Raw genomic sequence first — 13,232 nt, forward strand, 5'->3', positions numbered from 1 at the left:
ACTTTGCCAAGAGGAGAGTGTGTTTTCTTGCTCACCTTATAACTACAGGAACCGAGTAGCTCTTAGCTTTCTGCTGCTTGATTTCTTTAGAGACCCTGTGTTTTTCAGAGCTCAACGTTCAGAACGTTCTGACACCACACTTGTACCCCACACACACACGCACACACGGCCCCTCGTTTGCTTCATCTTCTTTTACTTCAGTGCTTGGTTTTCTCTGCTGCTTTGAAAACAACTTGAGAGCATAACAAAAACAGGTTCTTACTTGAGGAAAACATGACTGTAAATGAGACGTGCTGCAGGGGATGGATGGAAGGAAAACAGGAAAGAACAGAGGGCGCCTGCTGAGGGAAATGGACAAACAAGAGTGAAAGATATTTAAAGAAGGATATGCTGTTGCCAAAATAGGCACATGCAAACATGTCATTTCTATTGAAGATCTCGTTCCTCTGAGTGACACGCGACGTGCTTGTTTGTGACGGAGTGAACTGGAGAGGAAGAGCTGCTTTTATAAGATATGATCATTCCCCTGAAGGGCCTGTTTTTGCATCATAGAATTAAACACTTGTGTGTGATTTTTGTTTTGCATTGTCTATCAGGACCCCCACCATGGCAGGTGGTCTCTTCTCCATAGACAGGGATTATTTCCAGGAGATTGGCACATACGATGCAGGGATGGACATCTGGGGAGGAGAGAACCTGGAGATCTCCTTCAGGGTAAGTCTCACCCCCGAGATGAAATCATTCAACCGCAATCCTACCCACAATTCCACTTTTGCATGTATAGTATGCAGTTCGGGTGTTATTAATGATTCGTTCATGCTCTGAGAACTAATATGTATCTGTGTTTATCAGATTTGGCAGTGCGGGGGGACGCTTGAGATCGTCACGTGTTCTCACGTCGGTCACGTGTTCCGTAAGGCGACGCCGTACACGTTCCCTGGCGGAACTGGGCAAATCATCAACAAGAACAACAGACGGCTGGCAGAGGTCTGGATGGATGAGTTCAAGAACTTCTTCTACATCATCTCACCTGGTCAGTCACATTACATGCTACACATCTGCATCCATACACAAGACGCTTCAAAAATAAAGATGTGTATGGTAACTACGGGGCTATGTGAAATATATTTGGCAACTTTCTTGGTTTATTATTTGTCATTTTTCCCCCTGATATCGCCGATAATCTGATTGTTAAAAATCGACATCAGAGCACTTGCGAGATATCGTCGATATATACGATAATATCGTAAGACAAAATATAGCAGTTATTTGAAATAACGTTTCCTTATCTCCTCTCTCAGTCACGTCTCTTTGCCATTCCCTGTCTCTGTCTTTTTCTATGACTGTCTCTCTATCTCTGTGTCTTTCTCTTTAATGTGGTGTGTGTGTGTATTATCAGCGCTCTTGGGCACTCGAGCCATATTGACTCAGAAGGAGATGTTGGATAATAGATATTAATGTCACTGTCAATAGTGTCCAGTGCAGCACAGAGCTATCTGTGTGACTGTGTGTGTATTGTGTTATTCTTTCCCTCCTCTATACTAATGCCTCTGTAGACTCTCTCCTGATTATTAGTGCTGCAAGGCAAGTGTTTGAACAAAATCCTAACAATAAGTATCAAAGTTCAGCATGTATCTCGTCCTTTGTTGTTTGTGCTACAGGCAGGAATGATTCCTCAAGTGATGCCGCTTGTGAAGGAGAGGTGTGCTATTAAATTAAGCGATCAGACTTTTGTCTGGGGAACAATAGAACGGTTTAATTGAAGGAGAGATCTCAACCAAACATCCTACAAACCACCTTGCGAAGCCATAGCAATCCAGAGCATTGCTTAGCAACCTGCTAAAAACCACCGTAGCACCCAAAAATGCGCTAGAATCATGGTGGATAAACTAAATGTCTAGCTTTATTCACCATTTTACATTCTGTGTACGTTTCTTTGTTGCAGGTGTGACTAAAGTGGATTATGGAGACATCTCTGTCAGAACATCCCTGAGACAGAGACTGCAGTGTAAGCCGTTCTCCTGGTACCTTGAAAATGTCTACCCAGACTCCCAGATACCGCGCCACTACTACTCGTTGGGAGAGGTCTGTATTCTCTCTCTCTCTCTCTCTCTCTCTCTCTCTCTCTCTCTCTCTCTCTCTCTCTCTCTCTCTCTCTCTCTCTCTCTCTCTCTCTCTCTCTCTCTCTCTCTCTCTCTCTCTAAAAATGCAGTACACATGCTGATAGCAAAAAAGGGAAAGCATTGCAGGGTGTGATAAACACATTTCTGTGTGTGTGTGTTAAAGAAGTGCAGGTGTGAATTAGCGAGGGACACTCTTTTTCTCGGGTCACAGGAATTGATTGTTGTTGTTTTTTCATTCTAGTCACTGTGTTCAGGAAATGAGAGGCATTTATTCTCTCCTAGTCTGCTCTCCCTCTGTCTTCGTCTTGTTTCCTTTTCCGTCTCTCACCCTTTCGTTCCATCTGTCCATCGCTGCCTCTCTTTATCAGACATTCTTATGAATAAAACATACATGTCATCTCTGATGTCTGAAACTCGCTGAGAACGGAGTCTGTCTGTTCTCCCGACTGGTTAAGGCTCTATCTTCCTTGTGCTGTCCACGGTTCATTCACTTTTAGCTCATCCTTGTCTCTCCTTGCCGCTGATGGTGACATTGTGAGGTGTAGGGCAGGACACTGACAGAATAATATATGGAGGATGTGACGTCACAGCGATGATCCACATGTTGCCAGTTACTGCCCAAACGTACAGCAATACACTACCGTTCAAAAGGTTTTTAATGTTTTTGAAAGAAGTTAAAAACTTCTTATTTTCTTGGTGAACTTATGCTCATCACCAAGGCTGCTTTTTTTTTTTTTATCAAATAGTAAACAGATATATTGTGAAATATTTTTATTCCAATTTAAAATAACTCTTTTCTATTTAAATATATTTTAACATTTTAATTCATTCCTGTTATGGAATACATTTTCAGCATCATTACTCCAGTCTTCAGTGTCACATGATGATCCTTCAAAAATCATGATATGTTGCTCAAGAAAAAATCTTATCATCCAGGTTGAAAACAGTTGTGCTGTTTAATATTTTTGTTGAAACCCTGATTATACACGATTTTACAGCAATTTTAGATGAATAAAAAGATCAAAAGAACAGAATTTTTTGTAACAATGTAAAAGTATCTGATCAATTTAAAGCATCCTTGCTGTGAGGAAATGTATTAATTTCTTAATTAAAATAATCTTTGTGACTTTTGAAAAGTAGTGTGTGAAAATAAGGTTTAGGAGCTGGGACAATACGCTAAAACTGAAAGCATGAGAGTTTAGGGCTGGGTAAAAATATAGATTTTACGATAATTTGCATATTTCATTTGAACGATCTCAGTATTGATTCTTAAAATCCCCAAATTGATCTTTTACTCTATGCTCGGGGCTGTACATTAACTTTTTTTGTTGTTGCACATAGCACTGGTGCTACAGAGGTTGAAAGTTTTGTAGCACGGGCCACACAAAAGCAAGTTATTTCAAACACTTGACTCTTGACGTTATTGACTCTTGACTCATTTGTTGTGTAAATGCTTCTCATTACGAGTTTAGAGATGTTTGGCGCGTGTTTAAAACAAAATTTCATAATCACACCAAACCGCATTTTCAGTTTAATTTTGGTTAATTGTGCAGCCCTAGATTAGCCTCACACACAAACAAGCACACAACAAGTGCTCGCTTCACAGTTCACACAAACATGCAGCTCTGTTTTACACACATGCAAAACTGTATCACACGTGTGCCACTGTGGTAAGTCTGTTCATCGCAATGCCTATTTTTGTATCTGCTTGAAAACGTATGATTATACCCAGGCCTATGAGGGGCTGTGCATTCCAGTAATTTAACCTCCATTTGTTTTTAAAAACGATTGGATTTTTTCTTTCATAAAACAAAACAGCCAAGTATTAAATGAGTGTTTACATGAAACATTGGCTAAATATAATAGCATGCTGCCAGTGGAGCTGTTAAATAAGTTTGTCATGGTTTAAGCCCCACTGATCTTGACGTTTGTGTAACTCAGTGTTTTGGATGAAAGCAGTGAGCTGTCTTTCCCTTCATCTGCTGTCTTTCATCAAGTACACATTTACGTGCGTGTTTGTGTGTTTGATTGGCACAGTTGCCTCTGTTCGTCGATACTCCCCCCCACCCCCACCCGGTGTGCGATAAGCTTTGGGTAATTAACCATGTTTCACACTCAGACAGAGACGTGACTGTTTATTCATGCAGGAGAGCTGCTTGAGTGTGTCTAATCTATTTGTGTGATCTGTCCGATTGCAGATCCGTAATGTGGAGACTAACCAGTGTCTGGATAACATGGCCAGGAAAGAGAATGAGAAAGTGGGCATTTTCAACTGCCACGGCATGGGCGGCAACCAGGTCAGCTCCTCATCTCTTTCTCACTTTAAAACGCTTATTTAGAGTAATGATGTTGATCTTTACAACAGGTTTGACACTGATGTATTGTGACCTTTTCCACCTGCTCAGGTTTTTTCGTACACAGCCAATAAAGAGATCCGAACTGACGACCTCTGTTTGGATGTGTCCAAACTCAATGGCCCGGTTATGATGCTCAAGTGCCATCACTTGAAAGGCAACCAGCTCTGGGAATATGACCCTTTGGTAAGTGTATCAGGGTCATGAAAAACCTGGAAAGTCATGAAATTTTTCAGGCCTGGAAAAGTTTTGGAAAAATTCATCAACCCAGAAAGTTTTGGAAAAGTCATGGAATTTTTTTTAAAAACATTTATATACTAGAGTATATTTTATAAATAGAATAAAGCAACCTCCGCGTCTGTTTTCAGGCCTTCCCGCTTACCGTAGCTCTCTCCAGTGCTGGAAAGCTTTTCTAAAATTAACGTGGATCTTAAAGCTCTTTCCTAATCAGATCCTTCATTTTCCAGTGATATTCTTATGAGCTTTTCTCTTTTGTGATGTCTCTCAGCCATCTCTCTTTCTACAGTCTTTCTTCAAATCTCCCTCTTGCTCTCTACACAGTGGAGTTCTGCGGATCAGACACAGTATTTTATCTAACCGACTTACTGGTGTGTCAGCGTTATTAACTTGTCATTAATTAGTTAAGATATGCTGTGATTTGAAAATTAAACATGGATTTTTATTTTTATTTTACATGTATACACAGATATTTAATGTAGTGTTAGGTCATAAATATTTGCCTCAAAAGTCATACATTTATTGGTAGAAATGTGTATGAACCCTGATTAGATTGTAACGGTAGGGGAACGTTACCATATAACTTTAAGATATGATAAAGTTAGAGGATAACGTTAGGAGAACTTTGGAGTGTAACGTTTGGGGACCTTTGGAATGTATCGTTAGGCGAATGTTGGATTGTAAGGGAAGGGGGAACGTTAAAATGTAATGTTATGTGAACGTTAGATTGTAACGTTGAGGGAATGTTATATTGTAACATTAGGGTTACATTAGAGGATAATGTTAGGGAAACGTTGACGTGAACGCTTTTTACAAGTTGAAATCACGTAATTGCGGTACTTACGACATGCCGTGAATGTACCTACAGTCAAACATGATCTAAAACAGCCACATAAACTAAAAAAAACTGATGAAAACATAAATTAGAAAGTGAAATTCTCAGGGCCAGACACAGTATTTTATCTAAGCATCTTACTGGTGTGTCAGCGTTCTTTAAACCACATAACTATTAAACCACATAACTTGTCATTAAAGCTGCAGTAGGGAGTTTTTAGAAAACGTTGACTTAGCCTGAAAATTTGAACAAGCACAACGTACAGGTTACTCCCCCTTGCTCTCTGCTGCGCTACAGCCCTCCCTCCACAGCTCCTCCGTGAACGCGCAGGCTAGTAAGCAGGGCCACCAATGACGGCGGATAAACAGTTATGGCTCATTCACTAGTAGGAACGAAACATCAACAATATGCTTTACATTGACTATGGCCTGGCCATACTTTGACTACAAACTTGGTTCTCAAATCATTACGTATTTTGCAATACATGTAATGTAACTTTATAACGTTGCACTCTTTCTATAAGTTAAATAGCTAGTAAGATAATATAACGGTAACTAACGTTACAGTATGCAAGTAATTATTCTAGCGATATGTAATGCAAGATAAGGTTTGCTAGTACATTATTTCAGCAACATGACAAGCCAGTGAATTAGCAGGTTTCAATTGTTGCTTTGCACAGTGCGTGACATTTTATCTGTATGTTATGCGGCTAGAGTTTTGACACCGAGTCAATGGGCTCCGACGAGGAATTCACCCCCACAGCGTGTAGTTCTTATAAAATGAAACAAATCAAGCAGGGATACTTACTTGTCAAGCAGAAATGTGGCTAACTCTGCATCGGTTTTTAATCCTTTCAGGGCACGTAACGTTAGCTCCCTCCACCTCTGAAAAGCCGCTCCGATGTTTACCATCGTTTTATTTCGGCTCTGTCTAATTCTTTCTTTTTCGCTTGTTTATCGTCATCAGTCTTTTTCCGTTTACCCGTTTTTGTTGTGTGAGCAGGTGCCACTCGAGAAATTGGCAGTTTTGGTTGTTTGTCCGCCATTAGCACAGCTGGGGCACACCGGCAATCTTGAGTTTGAACCACGGTACGCGCTGTGCAAGAGAGGGGTGTGATCAGCGCGTACATGAGCTTGATTGACACTGCTAAGACATTCCTCCTGGCTCTGATTGGTTGTTTCTGACCGGGAGCGGTGCATTTCTGCACATGGCAATAGGACCACTGGGAGGAGCCAGAGGAGCTTGATTTTTTCACAGATTATCTGTCTCATATTCTACTGTCAAGACATAATGACAGTTTTAACAAATATGTAAAAAATATATTTTTCAAAAGTTACCTACTGAAGCTTTAATTAGTTCAGATATGCTGTGATTTTGAAATATGAACATGGGTTTTTATTCTTATGTTACATGTATACACAGATGTTTCATGGAACGTTAGGTCATGAATATTTGCCTCAAAAGTCATGGAAATTAATTGGTAGAAATGTGTATGAACCCTGGTAGTATGTGCTGCAGATTACAAAATCACATCTACAGTAAGGCTCTTACTGTTCAATGGGGCAAGGCATTGGATAAATCTTAAAATGAACATTTTGAATGTATAGCCACAATATTTAAACATTGTAAGTGTTACCATGAGACTAGAATTGCTTACTAACCTAGTCTCAACTCATGTCATGTCCATGTAAAGCAGGAGTTGCCAACCCTGCTCCTGGAGGGCTTTCTTCCTGCATACTTCACTTCCAACCCTGCTTCAACACACCTGCCTGATATTTTCAAGTAATTCTGAAGACATTGGTTAGCTGGTTTAGGTGTGTTTGATTAGGATTGGAGCTAAACTCTACAGGCTCTCCACAAGCAGGATTGGCTACCTCTGATAAAAAGCCCTTTTGCATGACGAAGACACGTAAAGGATTGCAAAAAGGGCTGACTTTGACAACTTTACTGTTGAGATACACATTTATGTATAGATTCTAGAAAAATGTATTTGCTGTAACAAAAAAATACAAGTGTCTGCTTTTAACCTATTCTTGAATGCTTTCCCCCTAGACTTCTACTGCAAAGTCAAATACTGTAAATGTTTGTTTTTACACTCTGACAAGTGAAAAAGCTGTTTGTGGTAATCAACAACATGCCCCAGATGTTGCTAATAGAGCTTCATTTCTGTTGAATCCGGAATACTCCCAGAACGTTCCTGTTGTCTGATTCTAGACAACCACTAATCTGATTCTGTCCAATCCTGCTCCTGTAGGTGTACCATCATGCAGAGTTTAGCTCCAACCTTCTCCAGCACACCTCTAGATGTTCCTAGCAATCCCCAATACCTTGTATAGCTGTACTCTAACTAAAATTAGAGCAGGCCAGGGTTCAGTCCTACTCCTGCAGGGACAATTTCCTGCAGAGTTTAGCTCCAACACACCTGCCTCGAAGTTTCTAGTGACCCTGAAGGCCTTGGCTGTGTCCGAAATCACCCCCTATACCGTTAAAAAGGGCACCATTTGAGAGGACAGCGATGTGGTGTCCGAAACCATAGTGGATGTTATTAAGTTGAGCAAATCACCTTTTGAAATTAACATGGTGCTTAATAACGATTGCATTAGTTACATTGTTACTCGACTAGGTGGCGACAAGTGACTGTTAAAAAGTTCTCATTGAATCATTAATTCAAGAGATTCATTCAAAAAGGCTGATTCATCCAGTAATGAAATAAGTGAAGTATTTGAGCAAGTCATTGAATCATTCATTCAAGCCAATTTAAAAATAAATAAAAATGCATACTAATTTGTTAAATATTTTTAAATAGACTGCAGCTATTCATATTTTGTCAGAACCTCTAGTAATTTACATGTTATTTTATTTAGGTTGTCTGTTCAGAATCATGATCTCTATTTGAAACAAAAAAAAAATCATGATTCTTAATTAATCCCGAGTGTCCAACTGCTGTACACGGCTAGGGAATACCCATAATGCACTGTGAGGGTCATGCCTAATGAATTCCCGCGTCTCGCCAGAAGGCGGCACCTAAAGCTGAATCATCCATCCATCCATTTTCCAAAGCTCTGGCCCGGTGTGGCAGTGTTAGACACCCCTGGACTAGGAGCTAAACTCTGCAGGAAGGTGGACCTCGAGAAGATTCGACGTCCAGGGGTATCAGGGTGAAACCTTAAAATTACATTTTTCTGGGTAGAAACCAAGGCAACCATCAACAATGTTGTCAACCAAAACATTGTGCCAAACCACCATTCTGCTCACACATTGAGATCATTTATGCTTGTCTATGTTCCTTGACAGTTCTTTGATGCATATGCGCTTTTGACTCTTGCGTTTCACCTTTAGGGTGTTGATGGCCTCATATATGTCATATAACATCAAAGACAGTCAGCTAACCCTTTAAGCTGTCTGTCTGCAGGATGTCCACTCATCTTTCTCTTGTAATGTATGTGCATGAACATCCACCCTGCGGCTTCCCTTATAAACACTGTTGGAGGGATGCTAGTTTAGTTAGATCAAATCACCTCTCAGTCAATCTGAAAAATACATCGCTCCATTTTGGTATATGACTTAAACGCCACTTCAAGCCTGAGGAAAGTGAATTAGCCGAGGGGAGGAAAGAGGAAGATTGCTTTTTGCGTTCCTCTGCTGTTGGTTTAAAAAGATGCCTGTTACTCCAAAGCCTCCTCCTCTTCCTCGCCCCAGATTCGAAGCCCCCACCATGCTGGCCGTGCGCCCGGAGAGACGGAAGGCTGCACAGAATAGAGAACTCGAGCTGAGACTTTCCACTGTCAGATAAAGGTTCTGTTTTCCCTTCTGGAGAGAGAGAGAGACAGATAGAGTGGAAGGAAGGGGGATTCAGAGTGAGCGAGATCAGGAAATCGCTTGCCAACAAGAGCACCTCTCCTGCATGCATTACCATACATTACCATCGCTGGCTCATCGACGTGTGTGTGTGTGCGCCTTCACACCTTACGTCTTATAGGTTCTACCGCTATCCTAATTGTATCTGTGCAGCTTAATGCTTCCCGCTAGACTGAAACTCTAGAGCACTCAGCTCACCCAAGGCCCATTACACACACTCACACACTGTAAAGCAATCCCCGTGCATCGACAATTTGTCTTTGCCCTGGAGCGCACAGGTTGTCCAGCCGTGCGTGTGTAGCGCAGAGTGGCATATTGCTTACTATCAGTACTATTATATTACACTATGAATCCTGAGCACAAAAATACCTGGATGACCTACTGTATTTGCCTGAATGTGCAGGATAAATCCAGCACACAGCATGGGATCCCACAATGCAATGTGCTTAACTTGAGCTTTTTTTGTCTAGTGTGACAAATTAAGTATAGTAGTAGACATGATTTTTCATTTCCACTTTACTTATTTGGTTGGGCCGCCGAACGTTACCAGATAACCAGATTAAATCAGCGGAACTTGCAACAACAATGTTCATACACCATACAAAAAATATTTTTTTTAATTGTCCTGCGACCCTGTAAATGGAAAGAAGAAGAAACTGTGGATTTATTATGTTAAATTATTTTGTATAGTCTGTTTGTGTGTGTCTTTTTTATATATATTTGTTTCGTTTTATATTATTCTACTTTTTTTTTCTCTTTTTTTCTTCCTGCAGAAGCTGAGTCTGATACACGTGAACAGTAATCAGTGTTTGGATAAGGCGTCTGAAGATGACAGTCAGGTGCCCAGTGTCAAGGACTGCACCGGGGGCCGCTCGCAACAGTGGCTCCTCCGCAACGTCACACTGCCCGAGATATTCTGAGATCGCACACGGATGGACAGATGGACAGACTCTCACAGCGACGCTGATGGAGAGAGAGCGTGAGAGAGAGAGAGAGAGAGAAAGGACTGCTTTCCTCTCAATCCTGGTGGTCTGCCTTCAAAATGATCTAAGAGAACAGAACCGCATATGTATATGAATCTCCCCATCACTCCACCTTGCAGAGGGAAAAAAATAAACCGAACGATGGAGAGGTAGACTTGTGGAGAATGAAACTAGAGTTTGATGCCCTTATCCTCCTCGTGCGAGGAGCAGTGGACATTTTGGTTATGTTTACGAGAACGCCTCCCTTTTAGAGTATCAATGTGTGCGTGTTTATGTGTGTGTGATTGGAATGTGTGAGTCACAGTGTTTTCCACAGGAGGTTTCTTTTTTTATTTAAGTATGTTTCAAGCCTTGTAGAAGTGAAGGGTATCTAGCACATGAAGGAGAGGCTGACGTGTGTTTGAGTGCATGTGAGATTTCAAGGGTCACATATCAGGATGGACGTTCCAGTGGTCTGCTATCCGTTAGAAGCAGGGGCTCCCCCTACTGGTCTATCAATCTGTCTCAGTCAGTGGACTACCTACAATCAATCACATATAGATCTATAATCAATGAACGTGATGACTGATCATCTAGGACGTGTTTCATATCGTCGGTGTTCATGTAACTTTTTTTTTTTTTTTTTTTTACGCCAGTGGTTGAAACTTTTGGTTTCTGCATTTTTGAGTGCCACGTACAAGCACTTTTCACTAGTTTGGTTTTGTTTGTTTTAGAACTTTAAGTCTGTCTTTTAAAGGTAAGATGGTAATTAGACACGTGGTTTCAGGACTGTCCTGAACTTACCCCAAAATTGTTGCCTTCCTCTGGATTCCAGCCCTTTGGCCGACATGGGCTACCCATAAGCACGTGGGTTGATCGGGAAGAGATGGATCATCTTCTGTCATATCATCCAACAGTAAAAGGGCTTGGTCTCACTCTGTACATGCACGAGAAAGAACTCTTTAGACTGATATCTTTCTTTGTTTACGTTCACTTTAAATTGTTACTGATTTTTGTGTAGAATTGATCATTCATTGATTTGAAGCTGACAGTCTAGTGCCCGTGTGAGGCACTGGAAGCTGCTCACCACGTTCATCTGATGTCTGATAGCATAAAGAGATTGGCCTGCATTTCAGATTCATGCATTTCATTCTTCTGCATTTACTTTTAAATGGTCCAACATTTCATTTCAGTCGTGATGGTTGGAAAATGAAAGTGAACCCCTCTGTTTTGAGAGTTGTCTTGTGGAATCAGGAATCGGTTGTGATTTTTTTGTTTTCCCCTAAACACTCTTGGCTTGACCCTGTCTAAATTCTTCAAACGATCTGTACTATTTGTGTCAACGTGTACCAAAAGATAAGATTCTACATTCAAGAAAAAAGGAGAAAAAATCATTCTAAATAAAGATTGTACGTTGTGAGATACTAAATTGTAACATTGTGAATACAGATTCTAGATTCTAAAAAGCTAAGTTCTTTAAAAAGGTTCTAAATTTTAAGCTTATAAATGCTGATTCTAAATTCTAAAAATCCTAAACTGTAAGATTGTAGATTCTAAATAAAGATTCTATATTGTGAGATTCTAATTCTAGAATTCTAATTGTATGTTTGTAAATGCAGATTCTAGATTCTAAAAAGGATTCTAAATTGTATGATTCATATATTCTAAATAAGAGGGTGGTTTCAATGGTTGGGTGAAGATCTTGCAAGCATTTGGACAGGGCCTCAAGATCATCTGTGTAGATGTGAGTGTGAACAAGTGTGTGTGTTTATATTTGTCAAAGGGATGTCTTTTGTTTTTGTCTTCTATGTTTAATTGAGGAGGGTCTGGCCTGCTGATTGGTGGGTTAGAGAGCCCTGTGTTGAGATGATCCACAGAAATAAACCACAGAAAGTTTACAGTCCAACTTCTCCATTAGCATTTATGATCTTTGTTCATGTGCACACACACAGTTTCATGGTTAAAAAAATGATCCACAAATCCAAAATCATGCTGCTATATCACTTTATTATTAATAAACATGTTTATTGAGAACTGCTAAGTTTGATTTAGTTCCATGGCAGTGGTCATTAGGTTGTGGGGCACCATGCAAGGCTGTCATAGCACTAATTGTGCTGGATATTTAAGCTTAAATATGATAAAAATGATCACAACTTTCATAATTCTTCAAAAGTGCAAGGTTCAATCTGTTTCATGGTTAGAGTTTTGCCTTGCTTTGGTTTATCTCTTGGTGGTGTTGAAGCATGAGTGTCATAGACCTTCTCAGATACTCAGGTTAAGGCCATGGTGCTAAAGTAAAAAAGAATAAAAAAAAATGCATCTTTGATTTGATTGCAATACATTTCATTTTACTCAGCTTTTGCTCAACTCTAAGATCTCACACCACTGCTCTCAAAAGATTAAAGCACCGACAAGAACACTTACTAACGATCTAATTAGCCAGTGTTTGTTTGCCTTGGGGAAACTGAATTGGATAAACTCATTAAAAGATATTCTATTTCCATCTTTAGTTGAAGATTAATATGAAAGTATATTAATAGTTGTTGAAAATAAAATAGCATCTTTTAGTTTAGCGAATTATTAATATTAAATCCAGATTTTAATAAAGTACCAGACAATATCCTGCTTTTAATATGCAGTATCCCTGTTCCTGAGCCTGAATGCCTGCTTTCCACAAAATCATTTCTGCTGATTTTGCTCTGGAGTTTTACGTGTGTGTGTTATGAGGCAGAGTAAAAGACTTGGTTTGGTGAATTGGCTGGAACAGTGACTAGTGAGTAGCATAATGTTTGAATGAACTGTCCTCTGGTAACCTGGTGCTCATACTATGCCCTTAAAATGCTTCAGTATTTTATAATTGACC

At 40.1% G+C, this 13,232-nt stretch overlaps 1 protein-coding gene across 2 annotated transcripts in view; it reads left to right on the forward strand.

The window, feature by feature from the left end:
• galnt1 (UDP-N-acetyl-alpha-D-galactosamine:polypeptide N-acetylgalactosaminyltransferase 1) overlaps nt 1–12,401 on the forward strand; it is a 90,361-nt gene extending 77,960 nt beyond the window's left edge. For both annotated transcript variants that reach the window (XM_079626852.1, XM_079626853.1), the window contains exons 8-13: nt 597–714; nt 853–1,033; nt 1,946–2,085; nt 4,322–4,420; nt 4,529–4,663; nt 10,181–12,401. In XM_079626852.1, coding sequence (XP_079482978.1) covers nt 597–714; nt 853–1,033; nt 1,946–2,085; nt 4,322–4,420; nt 4,529–4,663; nt 10,181–10,327 — 820 coding nt within the window. In that variant the 3' untranslated portion in view covers nt 10,328–12,401. The remainder of the gene's footprint in view (nt 1–596; nt 715–852; nt 1,034–1,945; nt 2,086–4,321; nt 4,421–4,528; nt 4,664–10,180) is intronic.
• The last annotated feature ends 831 nt before the right edge of the window (nt 12,402–13,232 follow it).

This window comes from Phoxinus phoxinus (genome assembly GCF_949152265.1).
Source record: "Phoxinus phoxinus genome assembly, chromosome: 10".
In the NCBI taxonomy this organism is placed as follows: Eukaryota; Metazoa; Chordata; class Actinopteri; order Cypriniformes; family Leuciscidae; genus Phoxinus; species Phoxinus phoxinus.